This window comes from Pseudorca crassidens, chromosome 12 (assembly GCF_039906515.1).
Source record: "Pseudorca crassidens isolate mPseCra1 chromosome 12, mPseCra1.hap1, whole genome shotgun sequence".
Taxonomy (NCBI): domain Eukaryota; kingdom Metazoa; phylum Chordata; class Mammalia; order Artiodactyla; family Delphinidae; genus Pseudorca; species Pseudorca crassidens.
The window spans coordinates 76,369,490-76,393,913 of record NC_090307.1 but is presented as its reverse complement, the minus strand read 5'-3'; the positions used below and the strand labels follow the sequence as shown (position 1 = coordinate 76,393,913).

General features: G+C 45.0%; 1 protein-coding gene across 5 annotated transcripts in view; it reads left to right on the top strand.

The window, feature by feature from the left end:
• HECTD4 (HECT domain E3 ubiquitin protein ligase 4) overlaps positions 1 to 24,424 on the top strand; it is a 193,891-nt gene that overhangs the window by 152,049 nt on the left and 17,418 nt on the right. For all 5 annotated transcript variants that reach the window (XM_067700637.1, XM_067700635.1, XM_067700636.1 and 2 more), the window contains exons 55-63: positions 944 to 1,104; positions 11,318 to 11,499; positions 12,732 to 12,937; positions 13,224 to 13,354; positions 13,646 to 13,851; positions 15,468 to 15,647; positions 17,968 to 19,274; positions 20,299 to 20,506; positions 24,163 to 24,386. In XM_067700637.1, the coding sequence (XP_067556738.1) occupies positions 944 to 1,104; positions 11,318 to 11,499; positions 12,732 to 12,937; positions 13,224 to 13,354; positions 13,646 to 13,851; positions 15,468 to 15,647; positions 17,968 to 19,274; positions 20,299 to 20,506; positions 24,163 to 24,386 (2,805 nt within the window). The remainder of the gene's footprint in view (positions 1 to 943; positions 1,105 to 11,317; positions 11,500 to 12,731; positions 12,938 to 13,223; positions 13,355 to 13,645; positions 13,852 to 15,467; positions 15,648 to 17,967; positions 19,275 to 20,298; positions 20,507 to 24,162; positions 24,387 to 24,424) is intronic.

The window sequence follows — 24,424 nt, the reverse complement described above, 5'->3', positions numbered from 1 at the left end:
CATGCAGGAAAAACTGATGAAATAATACACAGATCAAGCCTAAGAGTCTCAGATATAGAAGTATCTATCACCACATAGATAAGCTTTGGTATCTGTCTGTCTACGGATACAGATAATGTTAGGTATCACTAATGCTTTGAAATTGAAAATTTTACATCTTCAACTGACTCCATTTTACCAGAGTATAATTTAAATCATTACATTTTTAAGAGAGGCTGTTGGCTGGTGATTTACTAAGGTGAACTTTCAAGTAGAAAATTCCATTAGTAATACTGTTAATCTCCCACTGCCTTCTGAGACAAGCTCTGATTCTGGTTATCAGAAAGTATGTAACTGACAGTATTTTTCAGCAATGGAAACGTGTGAAAGGAAAATTAGAAAAATAGACATTTTGTTAAAGTAATAATTCTGTTATGTCTCAAGTGGTTTGATTCCCTTTGTTTCAATAGTAGTCCCTAAATAAAGATTACATTGCTATTTGAATCCAGAATGCGTATTCATGAGCTTACATTTTTATTTTCCTAGCAATAAAATAGAGCGATCAGACAGATTCCCTGCTTTTACAAAATTATTAACATAAAAACAATGAACATAAATTTTACCTGGCAACAATGCATGTTGAACTGTTACTTGAAATATACCACTCTTCCCTTTAAATTTCTAACTCATGATTACATTGAAGTTCTTTAATTTATTGTACCAATTAAAATTTTCCAGCTGGTATGAAAAAAATAAATACACTATCCAGATATCTTTGAACTTTTAGCCTCAATCAGTGACATGAAACTAGTATTTACTGCTATAAAAGTTTGGTCTTATATGTATACATATGTATTTTAAAACTTGGGGAAAAAAGTCAGTGCTCAAAAAACAAATAAATAAAAAGAAATGAATTTAAAAAAATAATAAAAAACCAAATAGACATTTCCTTTTTCTATTGTAGGTAAATGAATTGGTGCAGGTAGAAACATACCTCCGAAGCGAAGGTGTGCTGGTCCGATACTGGTATCCTATTGATATGTTGGAAAGGCCCCCAGCAGGCTACCGAAGGACTGCCACCAATGGGCTGGTCACCCTGGACAATACCAACCTTCAAATTCACAGGTAAGGGAATGCCCTGGCAGTCCAGTGGTTAGGACTCCGAGTTCTCGCTGCCGAGGGCCTGGGTTCAGTCCCTGGTTGGGGAACTAAAATCCCACAGGCCACGTGGCATGGCCAGAAATTTTTAATAAATAAATAAATAATAAATTCACAGGTAAAATTGAGCCCTTCTTTCTAGTGGGTCACAGAAATCCACTTACTCTGTTTTATCACATGTGCCATTCATTGTTGACAAAGAAGGCTTTTCTTTCAAAGCTAAGAGAGAGACAGAGGCAGCTAGTAAAGATAACAGCGAATTGCAAGAGTTAGGAAGAACAGTTGTAGCATCCAGTATCACCTGGCCTGTGCCATGGATACTCTGCTGTAAGCTGGGGGTGTTGAGGGGTGTCTGGAGATTTGAAGAACGTGGAAAAGTTCTAAAGTATAAACCGAGTCAAGAAGACACAACTAAGAGGAGTCCAGGCACTGTGTGAGCAGCCAGCTCATTTCTGTTAAACTAACAAGGTACTCCTTGAGTGCTCCTCTGTGCCCAGCGCTTTGCGGGGGTCTGAGGAGACCTGTGCCTGCCGTCTGTGGGTTAAATCCTAAAGATCTGGCAAAATTCCTTCACATGCACCTGCAAATTCCTTCTTTCAGTCATAAAAATTCTTGCAACAATTCAGAAGAAAATATAGTGATAAATGGAGCTCTCTAATAAAACTTCCCATAAACTATTTTTCATACTGTTCATCCAATAGCATTGTAACTTCTCATTATATTATCAATTTTGAAGCAACTTGAGTGTATCTCCAGCTTAGACCTCTCCCTGGAAAACCAGATGGACGTATCCAACTGCCTCCTTGCCATCTCCACTCAGATGTTTCACCGCCCCGTTTGGGTGGTCGTAAGTTCAACTTGACAATCAAATTCACAAGACCCAAATAGGCGATACGTGGCACTAGCTTCACCTAGAAAGATCCAGGATGGGAAGCGTGGCGTGCCACAGGGAAGTGTCGTGCATACATTTCAGCAGGAGTCATAGTCATCCACACAGGTGTGAGGGATAGACTTAACGTCGCTGTGTTCACGTGATGGCTGAGAGCCCCACGTCCCAAATAGAAGCTGGTATCTTTTGTAACAACTCCACAGGCATAGCTTCTAGGGATTTCTGCAAGAGGCAGGCCCAGTTAGTAAGAGTCACCATTTTCTGGAAAGCCCGAAACTGTAGCTTCCCACCAAGAGCACTCTTTTTTCAGTCCTCCCAGTGCAGCTTGCCAGTTGGGGGTGGTTTTGGCCATAAGCAACATGCCTGGTAATATTGCTGGTATTCGGGAGTTCCCTGGTGGCCTAGTGGTTAGGATTCCCGGCTTTCACTGCCATGGCCCAGGTTCAGTCCCTGGTCAGGGAATTGAGATCCCGTAAGCCGCACAGTGTGGCCAAAAAATATATATACGTGCGCGCGCACGCGCGTGCGCACACGCGCACACACACACACGCACACACACACATATATATGGCTAATACTACTTTTGTCAGGTTTTTAGAACTGAGCTGAAAACAAGTTAACCGAAGTCAGCTCTTACATGGACAAGGCTAATCTAATAGGTGCCTAAAATGTCGCATGTGAGGTGGAATTCAGGCCTTCTTCTCCACCGGTCTTTCCACGTCTGTGAGGGGTGCCCAAGTCACCCTTTGTCCTCACTGCCTCACGTAACCAATCGGCAGGTCCCATTGACTCTTCCTCCAAAGTACATCCCAGGCTGCTTCTCTCCATCTCCGCCTCCACCACACTGGTCTAGGCTTCAGCTCTCCCTTCTCTCCACAGCAGCCGAGTGATCTTTTAGAAACACAGATCAGATCATTCATCTCTCTCCTCTAATTCAAACGTTCCCATGGCATTCCACTTCCCATGGAGTAGAATTCAAACCCTTAACCTAGCTCGCCAAACCCTCCCCGAGCCTCAGAGTCTATCTGCTTCTCCCAGTGTACTCTCCTTCCGCAGTTTCTCTCACACACCAAGCTTGTTTCCTCCTCAGTGTCTCTGTATATGCTGTTCCCTCTGCCTGCAATGCTTTGCCCAGAACTTTGCATGGCTGTCTCATTCTTTTTTATTTTAAATTATATTTTATTTATTTTTTATATAGTAGGTTCTTATTAGTCATACATTTTATACACATCAGTGTATGCATCTCAATCCCAATCGCCCAATTCATCACGCCACCACCACCACCCCCCTACTGCTTTCCCCGCTTGGTGTCCATACGTTTGTTCTCTACATCTTTGTCTCAATTTCTGCCCTGCAAACTGGTTCATCTGTACCATTTTTCTAGGTTCCACATATATGCATTAATATGCGATATTTGTTTTTCTCTTTCTGACTTACTGCACTCTTTTTGACAGTCTCTAGATTCATCCACGTCTCTACAAATGACCCAATTTCGTTCCTTTTTATGGCTGAATAATATTCCATTGTATATATGTACCACAACTGCTTTATCCATTCATCTGTCGGTGGGTATTTAGGTTGCTTCCATGACCTGGCTATTGTAAATAGTGCGGCAGTGAACATTGGGGTGCATGTGTCTTTTTGAATGATGGTTTTCTCTGGGTATATGCCCAGTAGTGGGATTGCTGGGTCACATGGTAATTCTATTTTTAGTTTTTTAAGGAACCTCCATACTGTTCTCCATAGTGGCCGTATCAATTTACATTCCCACCAACAGTGCAAGAGGGTTCCATTTTCTCCACACCCTCTCCAGCATTTGTTGTTTGTAGATTTTCTGATGATGCCCATTCTAACTGGTGTGAGGTGATACCTCATTGTAGTTTTGATTTGCATTTCTCTAATAATTAGTGATGTTGAGCAGCTTTTCATGTGCTTCTTGGCCATCTGTATGTCCTCTTTGGAGAAATGTCTATTTAGGTCTTCTGCCCATTTTTTGATTGGGTTGTTTGTTTTTTTAATATTGAGCTGCATGAGCTGCTTGTAAATTTTGGAGATTAATCCTTTGTCAGTTGCTTCATTTGCAAATATTTTGTCCCATTCTGAGGGTTGTCTTTTCATCTTGTTTGTGGTTTCCTTTGCTTTGCAAAAGCTTTTAAGTTTCATTAGATCCCATTTGTTTATTTTTGTTTTTATTTCCATTACTCTAGGAAGTGGGCCAAAAAAGATCTTGCTGTGATTTATGTCAACGAGTGTTTTTCCTGTGTTTTCCTCTAAGAGTTTTATGTGTCCGGTCTTGCATTTAGGTGTCTAATCCATTTTGAGTTTATTTTTGTGTATGGTGTTAGGGAGTGTTCTAATTTCATTCTTTTACATGTAGCTGTCCAGTTTTCCCAGCACCACTTATGGAAGAGACTGTCTTTTCTCCATTGTATATCCTTGCCTCCTTTGTCATAGATTAGTTGACCATAGGTGTGTGGGTTTATCTCTGGGCTTTCTATCCTGTTCCATTGATCTATATTTCTGTTTTTGTGTCAGTACCATATTGTCTTGATTACTGTAGCTTTGTAGTATAGTCTGAAGTCAGGGAGTCTGATTCCTCCAGCTCCTTTTTTTTTCCCTCAAGACTGTAGGTGTCTTTGCCAATAGCTTTGGCTATTCAGGGTCTTTTGTGTCTCCATACAAACTTTAAGATTTTGTGTTCTAGTTCTGTAAAAAATGCCATTGGTAATTTGATAGGAATTGCATTGAATCTGTAGATTGCTTTGGATAGTACAGTCATTTTCACAGTGTTGATTCTTCCAGTCCAAGAACATGGTATATCTCTCCATCCATTGGTATCATCTTTAATTTCGTTCAACAGTGTCTTATAGTTTTCTGCATACAGGTCTTTTGTCTCCCTAGGTAGGTTTATTCCTAGGTATTTTATTCTTTTTGTTGCAATGGTAAATGGAATTGTTTCCTTAATTTCTCTTTCAGATTTTTCATCATTAGTGTTTAGGAATGCATGAGATTTCTGTGCATTAATTTTATATCCTGCAACTTTATCAGATTCATTGATTAGCTCTAGTAGTTTTCTGGTGGCATCTTTAGGATTCTCTATGTATAGTATCATGTCACCTGCAAACAGTGACAGTTTTACTTCTTCTTTTCCAATTTGGATTCCTTTTATTTCTTTTTCTTCTCTGATTGCCGTGGCTAGGACTTCCAAAACTATGTTGAATAATAGTGGCGAGAGTGGACATCCTTGTCTCGTTCCTGATCTTAGAGGAAATGGTTTCAGTTTTTCACCATTGAGAATGATGTTTGCTGTGGGTTTGTCATATATGGCCTTTATTATGTTGAGGTAGGTTCCCTCTATGCCCACTTTCTGGAGAGTTTTTGTCATAAATGGGTGTTGAATTTTGTCAAAAGCTTTTTCTGCATCTATTGAGATGATCATATGGTTTTTCTCCTTCAATTTGTTAATATGGTGTATCACATTGATTAATTTGCATATATTGAAGAATCCTTGCATCCCTGGGATAAATCCCACTTGATCATGGTGCATGATCCTTTTAATGTGTTGTTGCATTCTGTTTGCTAGTATTTTGTTGAGGATTTTTGCATCTGTATTCATCAGTGATATTGGTCTGTAATTTTCATTTTTTGTATTATCATTGTCTGGTTTTGGTATCAGGGTGATGGTGGCCTTATAGAATGAGTTTGGGAGTGTTCCTTCCTCTGCAATTTTTTGGAAGAGTTTGAGAAGGATGGGTGTTATCTCTTCTCTAAATGTTTGATATAATTCACCTGTGAAGCCATCTGTTCCTGGACTTCTGTTTGTTGGAAGATTTTTAATCACAGTTTCAATTTCATTATTTGTGATTGGTCTGTTTATATTTTCTATTTTTTCCTGGTTCAGTCTTGGAAGGTTATACCTTTCTAAGAATTTGTCCATGTCTTCCAGGTTGTCCATTTTATTGCCATAGAGTTGCTTGTAGTAGTCTCTTAGGATGCTTTGTATTTCTCCAGTGTCTGTTGTAACTTCTCCTTTTTCATTTCTAATTTTATTGATTTCAGTCCTCTCCCTCTTTTTACTTGATGAGTCTGGCTAATGGTTTATCAATTTTGTTTAGGTTCTCAAAGAACCAGCTTTTAGTTTTATTGATCTTTGCTATTGTTTTCTTTGTTTCTATTTCATTTATTTCTGCTCTGATCTTTATGATTTCTTTCCTTCTGCTAACTTTGGGTTTTGTTTGTTCTTCTTTCTCTAGTTCCTTTGTAAGGTTAGATTGTTTATTTGAGATTTTTCTTGTTTCTTGAGGTAGGCTTGTATAGCTATAAACTTCCCTCTTAGAGCTGCTTTTGCTGCATCCCATAGTTTTTGGATCGTCGTGTTTTCATTGTCATTTGTCTCTAGGTATTTTTTGATTTCCTCTTTGATTTTTTTGCGGTACATGGACCTCTCACTGTTGTGGCCTCTCCCGTTGCGGAGCACAGGCTCCGGACACGCAGGCTCAGTGGCCATGACTCACGGGCCCAGCTGCTCCGCGGCATGTGGGATCTTCCCGGACTGGGGCACAAACCCGTGTCCCCTGCATCGGCAGGTGGACTCTCAACCACTGCGCCACCAGGGAAGCCCCTCCTCTTTGATTTCTTCAGTGATCTCTTGTTATTTAGTAACGTATTTTTTAGCCTCCATGTGTTTGTGTTTTTTATGTTTTTTTCCCTGTAATTGATTTCTAATCTCATAGCGTTGTGGTCAGAAAAGAGGCTTGGTATGATTTTAATTTTCTTAAATTCACTGAGGCTTGATTTGTGACCCAAGATGTGATCTATCCTGGAGAATGTTCCGTGAGCACTTCAGAAGAATGTGTAATCTGCTGTTTTTGGATGGAATGTCCTATAAATATCAATTAGATCTATCTGGTCTATTGTGTCATTTAAAGCTTGTGTTTCCTTATTAATTTTCTGTTTGGATGATCTGTCCGTTTGTGTAAATGAGGTGTTAAAGTCCCCCACTATTACTGTGTTACTGTCGATTTCCTCTTTTATAGCTGTTAGCAGTTGCCTTATGTATTGAGATGCTCCTGTGTTGGGTGCATATATATTTATAATTGTTATATCTTCTTCTTGGATTGATCCCTTGATCATTATGTAGTGTCCTTCTTTGTCTCTTGTAACATTCTTTATTTTAAAGTCTATTTTATCTGATACGAGTATTGCTACTCCAGCTTTCTTTTGATTTCCATTTGCATGGAATATCTTTTTCCATCCCCTCACTTTCAGTCTGAATGTGTCCCTAGGTCTGAAGTGGGTATCTCGTAGACAGCATATATATGGGTCTTGTTTTTGTATCCATTCAGCAAGCCTGTGTCTTTTGGTTGGAGCATTTAATCCATTCACATTTAAGGTAATATCGATGTGTATGTTCCTATTACCATTTTCTTAATTGTTTTGGGTTTGTTTTTGTAGGTCCTTTTCTTCTCTTGTGTTTCCCACTTAGAGAAGTTCCTTTAGCATTTGTTGTAGAGCTGGTTTGGTGGTGCTGAATTTTTTAGCTTTTGCTCTGTAAAGCTTTTGATTTCTCCATCGAATCTGAATGATATCCTTGCCAGGTAGAGTAATCTTGGTTGTAGGTTCTTCCCTTTCATCACTTTAAGTATATCATGCCACTCCCTTCTGGCTTTTAGAGTTTCTGCTGAGAAACTCTGTTAACCTTATGTGAGTTCCCTTGTATGTTATTTATTGCTTTTCCCTTGCTGCTTTCAATAATTTTTCTTTGTCTTTAATTTTTGCCAGTTTGATTACTATGTGTCTCAGCGTGTTTCTCCTTGGGTTTATCCTGTATGGGACTCTCTGCACTTCCTGGACTTGGGTGGCTATTTCCTTTCCCCTGTTAGGGAAGTTTTCGACTGTAATCTCTTCAGATATTTTCTTGGGTCCTTTCTCTCTCTCTTCTCCTTCTGGGACCCCTATAATGCGAATGTTGTTGTGTTTAATGTTGTCCCAGAGGTCTCTTAGGCTGTCTTCATTTCTTTTCATTCTTTTTTCTTTATTCTGTTCTGCAGCAGTGAATTCCACCATTCTGTCTTCCAGGTCACTTATCCGTTCTTCTGCCTCAGTTATTCTGTTGTTGATTCCTTCTAGTGTAGTTTTCATTTCAGTTATTGTATTGTTCATCTCTGTTTGTTCTTTCATTCTTCTAGGACTTTGTTAAACATTTCTTGCATCTTCTCGATCTTTGCCTCCTTTCTTTTTCCAAGGTCCTGGATCATCTTCACTATCATTATTCTGAAGGTTGCCTGTCTCCACTTCATTTAGTTGTTTTTCTGGGGTTTTATCTTGTTCCTTCATCTGGTACATAGCCCTCTGCCTTTTCATTTTGTCTATCTTTCTGTGAATGTGGTTTTTGTTCCACAGGCTGCAGGATTGTAGTTCTTCTTGCTTCTGCTGTCTGCCCTCTGGTGGATCGGCTGTCTCATTCTTGTCATTCAGATCACAATGAATATGTCACCTTTCCAAAAAAGCCTTGCCTCACCATGTAAAGTAAGCCCACAGGAGCACATTGTCATAACACTGTATTTTATCAATACTTCCCTTCCAGAACCTGATATTTTTGCTTTTTTTTTTTTTAATTTGTTTATTGTGTGTCTCCTCCCTCTAGAACGTAAGCTTCCTAAAAACAGATACCTTGTCTGATTCTTTGCTAGAGCTCCCAGTGCTTAATCTGGGCCCTGGCTCACACTGTAGACTCCATATATTTGTTGAAAAGGATCCCCAAACATATATGCTTGAATATCAATATGGTACTCTTAAAGTTTTTAAAAACTTCTTTAATAAGACTTTCAGTCATATTTTTGGCAAATTTCTGTGATAGATGAAACCTATTGACTGTTGACTAGCAACTTAGAGAAAAGGCAAGAAAGTGCTTTGCAAGGTTACAATCAGGCTGCAGATGTAGGACATTTACAGTCAGTATTAAAGTGGTGATCTCGGTATTGGGAGAAATATGAAATATGCCATAGATTTGTTTGATCAATACAATGATGGAATTTCTGGTCGTAGTACGGGTTTTCTTCAGAGGTGTACTCTGCCTAAAGTGCTCACGTAGGTTTGAGAGAGAACTTTAGAGAATGAAGAGTCGGGGGGGCTCCTCAGCAGAGACTTCAGGGACGTTAACAGTCTGCAGAGTCGACCAAAAATAATCTCACTCCAGCTTCATCCTGGCAACTTGAGGCTTTGCAGTCTGAGGAGAGAGCTGGGGGAAGTCTGTAGGGCTTTCAGCTTTCATAGTCAGACCTCATCTGTTTTGCTGCCCTGGTCCTCGTGAGCTGTGCTAGTACTGTCAACAAACTTCTGAGGAGGGAAGAAGCAGGTGGAGCTGGTTTGTTTTAAATTCTGGCGCAAGAATATTACAAACTGGTGGAGCCGAGAAAGAAACCACCTAACATGCACCATCTTAGCTGGTTTCTTTTTTGTCTTCACTTTATATGATGGACGAGCATTACCTTTAATTTGGGTCAGTAGGTAATATCAAGTGACCCCTGTTGGCTCCGAGTGGGTTTAGACCTAGACTTTATAGACACAAAAGGGCTACTTCTTTTTTTTTTTTTAACTTATTTTTTATTGAAGTAGAGTTGAATTACAATGTTAACTACTGCTGTACGTCAAAGTGACTCAGTTATTTACATATATATATATATATATATATATATATATATATAAAACGTTCTTTTTCATATTCTCTCTTCCATCATGGTTTATCACAGGATATTGAATATAGTTTCCTGTGCTATACAGTAGAGCCTTGTTGTTTATCCATCCTATATATACCAGTTTGCATCTGCTAATCCCAAACTCCCAATCCATCCCTCCCCCAACCCCCTCCCCCTTGGCAACCATCAGTCTATTCTCTATGTCCATGATTCTGTTTCTGTTTCATAGATAGGTTCATTTGTGTCATATTTTAGATTCCACATATAAGTGATATCATATGGTATTTGTCTTTCTCTTTCTGACTTCACTTAGTATGATAATCTCTAGTTGCATTCATGTTGCTGCAAATGGCATTATTTCATTCTTTCTTACTGCTGAGTAATATTCCATTGTATATATGTACCACATCTTCTTTATCTGTTCATCTGTCAGTGGCCATTTAGGTTGTTTCCATGTCTTGGCTATTGTGAATAGTGCTGCTTTGAACAGAGGGGTGCATGTATCTTTTTGAATTATAGTTTTTTCTGGATATATGCCCAGGAGTGGAATTGCTAGATCATATGGTAACTCAATTTTTAGTTTTCTGAGGAACCTCCACTGCTGTTTTCCACAGTGGCTGCACCAATTTACATTCCAAAAGGGCTACTTCTAACTTGCCTTCTTGATTAAGTGCTTACTACCAGCAGAATTTTTAACTATGGTGATAAGCTAATAAAATACAGGGAGCCTCCCCTATGCTTAGTATTAGCTAGATTAGATTCTTTACCAAGAGATGCATTTCTAAATGAGACCTGCTTAGTCACTAATGAGCTGTTATTCAAGGTGAATGCCAATCACTTCATAAATTCATCACATAAAAAAAAATGCCCACACTGAAATTTTTATAATAGCTTTACAGAGATACAATTCACGTACCGTGTAATTTACCCATTAAAAGTATACAGGCCAACAATTTTTAGTATATTCACAAAATTCTGTAACCATCATCACTCTCAGTTTTAGAGCATTTTCATCACCCCAAGAAGAAACCCCACACCCATTAGTAGTCAGTTCCCCTTCTCCTGTCCCCTAGCTCAACCCCGCCAATCTAATTTCTGTTTCTATGGATTTGCTTAATTCTGGACACTCTATATAAATGGATTCATAATATGTGAGCTTTTGTGTCTGGCTTCTTTCACTTAGCACAGGGCTGTCCAGGTTCATCCATGTCGTAGCACGTGTCACTGCTTCATCCCTTTTTATTTGTGAATAACATTCCATTGTATGGATTTACCATGCCTCAGTTGTTGGCCATTTGGGCTGTTTCCACTTTTTGGCTACTATATGTATGCTACTGTGAACACACGTATATGTGAGTCTTTATGTGAACATATATTTTCATTTCTTTTTCCACGGTGGTTTTTGAGTTGGGAAAAATCAAACATAACTAAATGTGGCTTTTTGTTTAAAACACAAGTGTCTAACTTGGAGCACAGAGCATGAGGCCAGAGAAGCCTGAGATGTGGTCCTTCCCCTTCAGCGGCCCGTGGCCCAGCCCAGTGTGGAGGCTGGAGCGTCAGAGCTCAGCGCCTGTCCCCTGCCCTTCCCTTGCAGGGAGCTGCTGCGCTGCGAGGCCGCACTGGCCAGGCTGTACTGCCGCATGGCCCTGCTCAACATCTTCGCCCCCAAGCTGCCTCATCTGTTTACCCGCCTCTTCCACATCCCTGCCATCCGGGACATTACCCTGGAGCACCTGCAGCTGCTGTCCAATCAGCTCCTCGCTCCTCCCCTCCCAGGTAAACCTCGGCTTTGCTGCTCTCACTGCAGAAATTAGGCCCAGGATGGAATAGCCCTGAGGATGAGCTGGGCGCCAAGCAGGAGCTGTGCTTAGTGTCCTTGTTCTCCACATGAGCAGGGGGAGGAGTCCCAGCACAGGACCTTTAGACTTAGTGTAGATAAACTGCACGAAAGATTGCAGCTGTCTTTGCAGTGCTTTCTCACTCTTTGAAAAATCTAAGTGTATTAGATGACATATTTAGTCATTAACCTATTAAGCATTCATTAAGCAAACTAATCGTGGATCAAGGAAAATGAAGTCTTATTTATGAAATCTAGTCACTGTACTGTTGTCACAGACATTCTGTTTGACGTGTAAAGACAGGAAAACGTTCCTGCCATCAAACGCCACCAAAGAGACCTAATTGATTCATCGTGACCTCAAGCGGAGCTGTTTTAATGGGCCAGCCTGTGTGCATCTGCTCAACGTGGGGCCCTTGGAGTGTGGGCTGATGCTGTGTGTTCGCTCCCTTGGTGAATACTAAGTGATGACTCTGCCCTCAACCCAGTTGAAGACTGAAGGGCCCCTTCTGTCTTCCTCTGGCACCTTGGCCTCCAGCCTGCTTCCCTTGACCTCCTAGCTACTAAGATGGGAGCAGGAGTGAGAGGGCAGGTGGCATTCTAAGCATAAAGGACATCTCTCACAGCCATGGGGTCCCAGCCAGTGCCTGTGTGAACTACGTCTCCACAGGCCACTTAAGCACGTGGGGTCCAGTGGCCCACCCCAAGAAATTAGAGGCTCCAAAACAGGCCTGAAAAGCTTTAACGTGCTTGTGGAAGAAGCTTTGCCACAGTGACTAACACTTGCTTTATAAACTCCACTCTGAGCTACTCCAGTGGTTCCTTGGTGAAACTCCAGGTTGGCCAGGGCAGCCGATAGGTCAGGCTCTGGGAACCCCTGAATCCAAGCAGCTCCACTTCTACCTGCTTAGTAGACCTGGGCTTCAACTCAGGTTTTTATTTTAGGCAACAGTTTTGTAGCTTAAAAGAAAGCAAAAAGTTAAAGGCCGCCGAACTCCTGAATCCCCCACCCCCTGCAATATCTGACTGGTAACGTCTATTATCCAAGACGTATGTCCAAGCGAACCCATCCTGGTTTTCTGGACAGGATGCTCCTGGCTCGTTACTCAGGATCTCACAGCCCGTGGCTGCTGCTGTTCTTTTTGACTTGTGTTTTCTTTCCTGTCCCCAGACGGCACCATCAGCTCCAGCTCCATCCTCCTGGCACAGTCCCTGCAGCACTGCATCCATTCCCAGAACTGCTCGGCCACGGACCTCTTCTACCAGGGCAGCTCCCAGACAGTGAGAGAGTGGCTCAACGTGGCCATCACTCGGACCCTGCACCAGGGTGAGGAAAGCCTGTTGGAGCTGACGAAACAGATCTGCTCTTTCCTGCAGGTAAAAGTCCAAAGTTCTGATGTCCCTAAATTGGGGTTACAGGTTTCAATTGGAAATCTTATTGGCTGGCTGAAAATGACACTTTCTTCCCCAAACCCCACTAGTCTGCTTTTCTTCGCAGCTCCCCTCCCCTGTCCCATCCGTGGTGTCCTTCCTCCCAGAGGGCTTTTTTGTCCTCCTGATCCTGTTACAGTGTATGCATTGGCTCTCCTTTGCCTGGGAGCTGGGAAAAGGAAATGCTCTCTTGTGTTTAACCCATGGCTTTCCCTGTTAAATGTCTCTGCAGACGGCACCAGAGCAGTTCCCCTCCGAAGAGTTTCCAATTTCCGAGTCCAAGGTCAACATGGACGTCAATTTCCCCGGGGCGGCTTTTGTCGTAGTATCTTGCAAAGAAAGTCAGTCTGGATTCCGCAAAGAGTAAGTTGCCCGTACTGTAGAAGATGGTGATGGGGAGAGAAAAGTAAGACAGATTCTGGTGCAATTTACAGAAGAAAAAAACTCATTGCTTTTATTCTTTAATGCATAGTGTACTTGAACATGATTTACAGTTCTTCCCTAATTTCCATGTTTTGGAAATTAGTCTATATAAAGAATGACCTTCTAAATGTGATGGAGGTGACTTACGTGTGCCCAGTTCTCACCACCCCCTCACAACAAAGTGTTTGTTGACATGGTTGGACTCTGCTCACACGCATTCCTCCTCCTCAGCTCCTCTCTGTACAAGGCGCCGTGGGCGCGGGTGCTTGTGTACGGGCTGGGCCACAAAGTGAAGCGAAATGGCCAGCTAAACCTCATCGAGGCCATCTGTTACCCGCGGGATGCATCTCCGGCCAACACGGGGCTCACGCCGCCTCCCACCACCAACCAGTACCCTTCTGTGATCCTCTCCACAGACAAAGTCCACATCAAACTGGGTAAGTCTCTGAATTAGCTCCTGGTAATAAGAACAGCTTTGAAGTCATTCTCTGCTTTCCTTCTTTGTGAAAATTGAAAGGATTTTCTACCGTGCTGTGTTCCCGTTTCCTATGGGTAAAGAAAAGGACTGCTTGGGGCAGTGTATTTCAGAGACAGTGGATTAAAAGTTCTCCCTTTCCTGCCAGGGGAAGACCTGGCAGATGCTGCCCAGACTACAGTGGGGATTTCCTTTTCTTTCACAAGCGTGTGCTGTTCAGAATGATCTACATAGAGCAGTCCCATCATTTAGCTGTAATAATCCTGGCTGCCCTTCAAGTTCTCATTAAAACTGAATTCTCTCAGGTATAATGTGGCTCCCTGAGGCACGGGCCTCAGTGATCATCTGCTCCCCGTGTCAATGTTAAACAAAGCCTGGTGGTGGCCAGGCTGGGAAGCCCAGGTGGTCTTGTCTCCTTGGCATCCTTTGTTAAGCCTCCGCCCATTTAGATTTAGGTGAGGTCTCCACCTCTGTAAATCCTGAAGCTCTCGCTGACTGTCTGCTTTGTAGACTGGGGCCAGCTGACTCTGTTTCTGAGTCAACACACAGAGGAAGGGAAACCTAGTCTCAGACTTGCACTGCACATCCTGGGCATGTTGGACAGGAGAAGATGGACACATGTTTGTTAGAGACAATTTTAAAGATGTATTTGAACTTTCAGCCAAAATTGGGCCTTGGCTTCTGCACAGCTCCAATCCTGGAGACATTGCATCCTTAGGGAATAAAATGAAAGGACATTTCTTAAGGTATTTGGTCAATGCTAAACAAGTTTATGATCTCTTTTTATTAGGGTCTATTGTTTTCATTGTATTTTGCCTACACTGTTTTTTTAAAATTTATGTTAAACACAGAAGATCTCTGTTTTACCTGTCATTCCCCAAATAAACATTCACCCCAAAGTACAGGCCAGTCAACATGGTTCCTCCTGAGCCATCCAGAGACCCCTGGTACCCCAGCTTATGTCTGACCAGTGCTTGCAGAGGGGGTTGGGGTGCGGTGCAGGGTGTGACAGGGATCAGACCTCAGGGTCTTTCTTCTCTCATCGTAGGCAGCTTCGGTCAGATTCAGGCCATGACAATGACCGAAGGCAGTAAAAGAGAATTCTGGTAGTTCCTGAAGTCTGGGGGCCCCCCTGCTGGTCCACTCTGTGAATCTAAAGTAAGCTGATGCCCCCATGGGATTGCAGCTGCACCAAAGGGCTGGTTATTTCTTTACCAGGCTGGGACCATTCCAGTGAAGCATCTTTTAAAGTCTGACTTCCTATTTCCATGCCAGGTCATCAGGCTGGTTGGTATCTGACTGACAGGGAGATGTTTATCCTTCCCTGTCCCCACTGCTGCCCTTTGTCCCATTCTCACACCAACAGGTGGACTCCTTGGAGGATGTCCTCCACTCCTCCTGCGCCTGCGGCTGACTCCGTCTGGAGTGTGGGGAGTGACATTTCCTCTCGCCCCCAGTGCATGAGTGGACAGGCTTTCCGGCCCTGTTTCTCTGCGCACACCTGGCAGGTCTTTATCGCAAGCTTGTTTTGATCGGGTGCTACCAGTCATGAGCTTTCCTTCTGGGCGCTTCTTTTAGGGGTGTCTCCCCCTCCCGGAGCCGTGCTGGTGTTACACTCTCTGCCCATTGAGTTCCCACTGGCGATGGCCTTCGCAGAGCAGCTGCTGTCCTGGAAGTCGGAGGATGGGGAAGGGAGATCTGAAGATGAGCCTGACACCATCCCGACGTCCGTCCTCCTGCAAGTGGTGGAACTGCTCGGTGAGGCCTCCCTTCCCTCAGGATCAGGCTGGTGGAGCTGGCCGGGTGCCTGGGGAAGGAGCTGGCCGGTGTGCCTGGGGTGGCCACAGTGGCCTGGGTGGTGACAGCTCTTGTCAGCTTGTTGTCAGTTGGGCTTGGGGAATTGAGTGGGAAGTGTAGCCTAGACTTCCAAATCCATGATTTGCAGGGTACTTTCATTATTTTGAGGGGTGGCATGTAACTGTGAAAATAAGATTAATTTTATCATACTTTACTTTAAAGCACTAACATATGCCATTATTGTAACTTTGATTCTGTAACATTGTTCACTTTCATACCACCCTTCACCTTCAAACATCATGACCTCACAGCACCTGAAAGGTTACAGAGAGATGGCATTGTAGCAAAACTCATGGAATGGTAAACTTAAAGAGTTGTGAACTTAGCATATAAATTTACCTCAAAATTTTTCTAAATATTGAGTTTTAATTAATGATATGTCTGCTTAAGTGGTTAGGGATAAAAATACTGATATCTGCAACTTATTTTGAAATAATCAAAAACTAAGATGAGTCTATGGATGAATAGAGGGATAGATAGATGTGTAATAAAACAAACACAGCTTTGTTACACATGTAATAATGTTAATGGTAGAATCTAGGTGGTGAGCATCCAAATATTGACTGTATAAGGTGTTCAACTTTTTTATATTTTTGTAGTTTTTCAAAAATACAAAATGTTGGTGTTGGAGGGAAAAACATGTTGGCAGACTCAGGTGCCCTCACGGGTCAGGGAGATGATGTAAGTGAGAGGAATTCGAGAGAGAAGTGGACCCAGGACCTCCAGGGAACTGAAGGGCACGTGTCCTGTGGGGCAGCCACTGAGCCCTACTACTCATTTGCTGTATAAGAATGTGGCCCTAGTCCTGCCAGATACTGTCACTTTTTATTTCAAGAAAAGCCAGAAATCTAGATATTGATGTGAATTTCCCAGTTTCTAAATGTTGACAACTAATTCACATTCTTTAAAACACATTGGGCAGGGGGTTGGAAGAGGTGAGCAGGAAACCACTGGCTGTGGGAACGAGATGTATGTGGCCGGTCTCAGCTCTCGGGCCACCATTTGCAATTTTGGTGGAGATTTCTCTCCAAGGCCATCGTGTTCCAAAAATGTCCAATGGCAGAGGAAGGACAACAGAGAAGGAAATAGGAGCACATGAGGCCCTGGCCTTAGACCCCATTGGCCTGTATTCCCTGTCAGTGGCTCCATGAGCACCATGTCCCGTGACAGCCATGAGTTCATTACCAATTAGAATTATCAAAACAGCATCACCCCGAGACCAGTCAGCCTAGTCCCCTCCTTCGTGGGTGCTGGGCCTAATTGGGATTCTTGGTAAGTCAGCCAGACCCGGCCGTTGGGACTCCCTGTCCACAATGTGACTGGGGATAGAAGACACGCATCTGGCACGAAGGGGACCTTGGCACAGATGTGTGGCCCACGGTTGTTCTAGACAGTGTTTCCTAGACTTCAGTCATTCTCATGCCACCTTTATGTGATTTCTGCCACGTCTACAAGTCATGCCTATCACCATTTATTGATTTGTTTTTATGGCAATGAACTCCTTTCTCCTTTTTTTAAACTTATACTGAATTTTAAAAGGAACTTTATCTTGCTACTTTAAACAGAAAATTCGTATCCCTTGCCATAACTAGAAGATACTTATAAAATTAAAAAGTTAAGCAGTTACTGTTAAGAAATTCTGGCTAACTACTGTTCCCTGTCGAAGGCTCTGGGTCTCTGGGCTATTCTCTATTAAGAATATTCTAGCCCCAGAGTGAGGCTTTCTTGTTGACAAAATCAGGACTGAAAGAGGAGTTTAAAAGGAATCATTTTTCCGTGTGTATTTCTGAGCTATCTGGTAAAATTGGATTGTATGCCCCCAGTAGTGAGCATCCCATGGTTCAGGAAACATTATGCTAATGATTTGTCACCAACCTGCTTAATAAGTTTATGAGAGAGAAAACAATGATTTCAGGGTCAGAGCTGTAGAAGCTGGCTCCATGCGGTCACCTGCCACAGGGGTGTAGGCCACCGGCTCTGGGGCCAGCCTGCCCGGTTCTGCCCTGTGAGATTGTGTGACCGTGTGGCAGCCGTGTGAGTCCTTCAGCTCTTTGAGCCAACGTTTCTTCATCTGTGAGATGGGGATGAAGGATGTAATGTTTGTTTCACGCGGTCGCTGTGAGGGCTGCCTCCATTAAAGTGCCTTAGAACAGTGCCTGGCACATAGTAAGCTCTGTATAGGTGATTTTTTTTTTTTTTTTTTTGCTTTCATTCACCTCAGGAAACTTCCTGTGGACCACAGACATGGCGGCCTGCGTGAAAGAGCTGGTTTTCCACCTCCTGGCAGAGCTCCTGCGCACAGTGCACAGCCTGGAGCAGAGGAAGCACCCTGCCGGCCTGTCCTCGTCCATCGCCCTCCAGCTGAACCCCTGCCTGGCCATGCTGATGGCCCTGCAGTCGGAGCTCCACAAGCTGTACGACGAGGAGACGCAGAGCTGGGTCTCGGGCAGCACGTGCGGTGGCTCGGGGACCGTGGCGGCCACCGACCAGGGCAGGTTCTCTACGTATTTCCATGCGCTCATGGAAGGGTGCCTGGCGGTGGCCGAGGTGACCCTGCCTACCAACATGAGTGTCACTGCCAGCGGGGTGACGTCGGCGACCGCCCCCAACCTCAGCGACTCGTCGTCCTCCTCGTCGTCCTCCCCAGGACAGACGCCACAGAGCCCCAGCCTCCTGTCCAAGAGGAAGAAAGTCAAGATGAAGCGGGAAAAGGCCTCCTCCTCTGGGAAGCGCCAGTCCTCGCGCTCAGTGGACTCGGACCCCACCGTGCTGAGCATCGGGGGTGGCAAGCCCGAAGACATGCTGTGGTTCCACCGCGCCCTGACCTTGCTCATCATCCTCCGGCACCTCACCAGGAAGGACCCGCAGGGGCTGGGTGTGACGAGCGACGCCATCGCCGACGCCTGCCAGGCCCTGGTGGGTCCCACCGCCCATAGCCGCTTGCTGGTGATCTCTGGGATCCCCACCCACCTGGACGAGGGCATCGTCAGAGGCGCCATCCGCAAGGCCTGCAACGCCCACGGCGGGGTCTTCAAAGACGAGATCTACATCCCCCTGCAGGACGAAGACCCCAAGAAGCCAAAAGACAAGGCCGAGGGCGGTGATGGGAAAACTGAGCCAGAGAAGACCCTTGGCTTCCCCAGCACAGACAGCTTGGAGGTCAGCACGTCCCGCAGCCCGACCCCCGCCATGAGCATCAGCGCGTCTGCGTCCACCAGTCAAGCCTCCATCTGCAGCTCCCAGGGCATCTTGCAGACGGTCAGCGACGTCTCCATGGAACCGCTGCCCTCGGGCCTAGAGCTGCCCATCCCTGCGGGCTTATTGGAGCCCCACGTAGTGTCCAGCCAGGAGAGCCTGGACGTTTCCCTATGCAGCACCAGCAGCCTGGGCAGCCTTGGGAGCCTGGGGGAGCCACTGGACAACGCAGAAACGGCCTCAGTGTCAGACATGGGCTCCATGTACACAGTCACGTCCCTGGACAACCAGCCCCTCACAGCACGCCCCATCAAAGGCTTTGCGGTTGTGGAGGTAAGCACCTCACGCCTTGGCAACCACTTAAATCATGAGCGGTTAGAATCCCCCAGGCCTCTTTAAGCCTTCCAATATTATTTCCAAGGGACTAAGTAATAGGTGACATTGGGGCACTTAGCAGGCTCCCTGAGGCAGCTCGTGGAAACAGCAGTGATCAATCATGTTGATTATCTGTATTTGAGGTCCCATCTCTTGAGTGTGATAGCAAGTCTGTCAGGAAGTAAATACAGTTCATTGCGGAGTGTGGGAGGGGCTCCAGGGGCTGACCTTTCCTGATGGTTGAGCATCATCGAGTGTCTTCCAACTCAGGCCCCAGTGGCCTCTTTTTGAGTGGCCTCTTTTTGAGTGGCTTTGGGTTGTTTTAACCATTGCCATTGGCAGGAGGGATCCCCACTGAGCAGGGAGAGAACAGACTTGCCGTTCTGTTCAGAGTGATTCTGAGTTTCAGATGCTGCGCGTGTTGCCAGATTACATTTCCACTTCAAGATCCCATGTGTTTTCTGGGCCTCCTTGTTTAGAAATCCTGCAACCTGTGTCTTCCTGCCCCCTGTGTAACGGGAGTCGGGTGCAGAGTAAAAACCATCCTCGCCCTTATTAGATATGGAGGGGAAGGCACTAGGAGGAGAACTTGCACCCCCTTGCTCCCCACCCCACGGGCTCTGACAGGAGAGCTCAAAGATCCAGGGGTTGGCTTCCTCCCAGAATCTGTCCACCTTCTCCCTGCGGATTTTCTCGGAGCCAAGCGTGGACTTGAACCCCCGGGGCATCTGCGTAGAGCCACAGACCTGACCGGGGTTTAGCGACAGAGATGTCCAGTTGAGCTGTTCGCCTGCAAGTTACCACTTTCGGCACATACAAGAGACTTTGCCGGGAAGCCCAGCTTGCCCCGGTCAGGCCGTGCTCCCAACGCTGAAGACAGTAGAGGGTTTCAGGGACAGACGGGAGGGAAAGAAAGTTCATACAGCTAGCTGAGTGACTGGTCTCTCCACTCAAATCCTTACCCTTTTCCTTGTTCACACAGATCAGATCCCGAGCCAAAATCGAGAAAATCCGAGCGAGTTTATTTAACAATAATGACTTGATTGGTTTGTCAAGTTTGGATGGTGAAGATGAATTGATGGAAATGTCAACGGAAGAGATACTCACTGTGTCTGTAGTAAATCAGAGTTTGTTTGATACGCAGGGGAGCCCAGGGTTAGAAGATTATTTCAATGATAAGTCAATTAAAGGTAGGTTATAGATTTTTTTTAATTAATAGACTTTTTTTTAGAAATTTATAGGAAAAAACCTGAGCAAAAATCATACCCATCTTGGGACTTCCCCGGCGGTCCAGTGGTTAGGACTCAGTGCTTTCACTGCCACAGGCCTGGGTTCGATCCCTGGTCAGGGAACTAAGATCCCGCAAGCCACACAGCACGGCCAAAAAAGAAAATCATACCCCTCTCCATGTCCTGTTTTCCCTGTTTTTAACATCTTACCTTAAAGAGGAGCTCTGGGGGTCAAAGATTTAAGAAGTGACTCAGGGAATGTTGGGAAGATGGTTCACTGCTTGGTTAACAGAAGGTGCGTTGTGTACACGATGTGAAGAGAACACTGCTGCTCCCCCAGGAGAGCCGTCAGGGCTCTGAAGGCCAGCGGGCAGGCCCTGCCACAGGCCCCCCACACCAAGCCCTCAGGTGCTCCTGTTTCCTGCCACAGCCTTGAATGTGGGCTTGCATTCAAGTTGCTTTTTTCCTTTTGTCTAGTCAGGCTTCCCCTTGTTTGAGTTCAAGTGTATTTATTGTGTTCTGTCCTCTAGAGCTAGAAGGTACCATGTACATTGCTGGTAATCATTTAGTCAATATGCTTGAGGACAGCTAACACCTCGCCCTTTAAAATGAATTCTTGGGGAAGAACCGATTCCGGTTCCTTTTTCACAAAAGTCCCACTTTGTCATTCTGGTGGCTCTTATGTGGGGGGACCCTACCCTGTCTGGCTTCCCCACTTCTTCTGTTCAGCCAGGACCCGGGCTCTATCGAGGCCCCACAGAGCTGGATCTAGCAGATCCTGAGGCCAAGAGCTCACCCCCAGCTTCGCTTCAGAAGCAGCAGCAATTTTTCTCCTTTCTTTTTATAACTGTAGTTCTTTGTGTTGTTGTCTTTATTTTGCATCAGTCTCTCTCAAATTTTTAAATTTATGTTTTTTCTAACTCTTTAATATTGTTTGAAAGTTCATAATAGAGTTGTTGAGTTTGTTCTGTTTTATGTTTTCTGAGGACAGAAATGTAATATTGAGTATGGATTTTGTTGTTGTTTCAAATTATTATCCCCCAGTCATGAAATTTTGAAATACTCCCACAGGGCTGGGACCAGAGTGAGGTAAATGAGGCCACAGAATTTAATGGGGCTCCAAAACAACTCAGTAATCTAGATAAATAATTATTTTAATATAATACTTATGAAAGTCAAAATTAATGCAAAATATCCATGGTGAACAAACTTAAAATTTTAAATAAAGACAGGATCAGTGTTAATGATTTTTCCTTTTGCATCAGGCTTTAATATGGCTCGGCACAGTACTCTTAATATTTCACTCATCATGGGTTTCTTGTATTAATTTTGATTTTTTTGAAGGACCGCGTTACAATGTGTATCTTGATCTCTGAGTTTTTTGGGACTCTTGTGCGTGAGGGGCTGCCTCTCTCTCCTCGCCCTGGTTTCAGCCCTGTTCCCTTATTATTGAGTATGGTGCTCACTCGGCTCTCAGCTCCCCACGTGGGGGTGGCTAGTGTACGATCTGTGGGAACCCTGGGGTCTTTTTCTGCCATAATTAATGCTTTGCCAGTCTTTTCATGCTTTAATCCAAATTTAGTTCTAGCTCCTGATTGTATTATGGTCAAACCTTCCACGTAAGATACTCAGTCTTTTGATAACACATTTGCCACGTTACAGCCACACGCATTTTGCTCAAGACTCTTTAAGTTGTGGTTCTACTGAATCAGCTCTTAGATCTTGACCACGCCTTCCACACACCTGTCTCCTCACCCTCAGCCCAGATGCCCAGGGGACCTTTGTGCTCTGGCTCCTGAAGCCCGGCCTGAGCTGGGTGTGCCTCTGGAGGGCCAGACCGTCAGAGAGAGGGGATGAGGAGGCTGGGCAGGAGGACAGGGTGTGATGAGCAAGTCAGTTCTGCCCGCAGGTGGGGGCCCTTGGCCACGAGAAACATGCAGATGCAGTGGAACATCCTGTTCCACTGGGAACATTCCTGACTGGCCCCTTAGGAAAGGTGAGAGCATCTTCTGGAGTGCTTATTCGGGGACCAAAAAAAACAAGTGTTTTTTTTCTCGTGCTCAGGGACAGTTTTCTTGTATCTGAGAGAACTTTCTTTTCCACCTGCTGGCTGGGCCAGGTTTCAGATGCATCCTCTAATAATAACTATTGAACAACTTGTACTTTGCACTAAAAGTACTTGCAGCCTCCACATCCTCTTGCTCCCTGGGGACTATCCATCACAGACATGTTGAAGTTAAGGGAGGTTCAACCTCCATGATAAAGAGACCCTAGAGTACAGTAACTCAGACCCAGTGGAAGTTCATTTCTTGCACATGTAAGAGTCCAGGGTGAGCCCTGAGGTCTGCCATTCGGGGGCTTGTTATCTCCACGCAGCCAGTGGTGGGGATGAGTGCAGGAGAGAACATGATCTCAGAGAAGCAGCAGTGAGCCGTGGCGTGAAGTGAGATCTTAGTTCCCTGCCCAGGAATTGAACCTGGGTAGCCTGGATGAAAACCAGGAATCCTAGCCGGTGGACCAGCAAGGGCTAGAGGCTAGAAGCAAAGTTCCCCTGGCCCTCACCCCCATTGAAAAACGTGTTTCTCAAGGAGGCGAGAACTGTAAAAACAGGTATAAAGTTTATTATTGGGGACACAGAACAACAACAAGTGGGAGAACACACAGAGAAACAGTTTGTTGAGTTGACAGAAGCAAGGCAGAGATGCACACCAGGAGAGGAAGGGTGTGGGCGTCCTCCCTAATGAGGAGGAGCCCAGTAAAGAGGCGGTGGAGTCATGCATTATAGGGCAGTTCTTCGGGTCTTTGTTTACCTTTGGCCAATTACCTGGTTTCTTTTTCCACACTCTGCCCTGCCCTAGGACCCTCCCCAACAGGCGTGCGCAACTTTTTTCCAAGATGGGTTCCACCCCAGAGGCCTATGGGAGGGCCTTGGCATCACATATTATGGGGTGGTGCCCCTTCCTTTTTGAGCCCCAAGGAGCCTTTCTGTGCATGTGCAATGTCTCCCTTGCCCCAAGGATGGGAAATATATTATGTGACCTCTTGATCTTTACTCAGAACAGGGTTTAGCCCCTCTCTGTCCCGGCCATAACTGTTACCTCAAAGTGTCCACAGGAAACAAAGCCTGGCTATTTACCCTGTTCCTGTTGTTATTTCTATTTTGAAGTGCAAACAGGAGGCTGGTTCTAAATAGCTAACCTGGAGCCCACCTATCTCCTGTCTCCGGAAATGCAAACAGGGGGCTAGTTGCAAGTGTCCAGCCTGAAGTCCATCTTTTTCTCGCCCCAAGAAATGTAAACAGGAGGCCAGTTGTAAATGCCTAGGCTGGAGCCCATCTGTGTCCTGCCTGAAGCAGACTGGCCCAGGAGGGGCCCACGTCACGGGGCTGCACCTCACGGCACCACACTTCACGGCAGAGAAGGCTGGGCGTGTAACTGAGGTGTGCGTGCAGAAAGGGGACACCAGGTCTCAGCGGACAGCTCATCATCACCACTAACCACCCATTACCCACTTTCAAAAATAAATCATTGATGAAAAGTAAATCAGATGCTGCAGGGCTTATCCTGACGTAGCGTGTTCACTGCAGAACCATTTGCCCTCCCTCCATTCTGTAACAGGTGAGAAGCTGGTGCCCGGGGCCAGAGAGGTGCTGACGGAGATATTTAAGAGCTGCGCCCACTCAGAGCAGATGCTGAGCCTGACACCAGCCAAGCCCATCAAAGTGTCTGACATTTATCTCAGCAAAGAGCAGATCAACTCCCAGACGCCAGGCAACCTCCTCCACCTCTTCTTCACCAATGTTCGGCCCCCCAAAAAGGTGCTGGAGGACCAGCTCACCCAGGTAGCCACCCCATCCCCACCGCACCCGTGCTGGGCCTT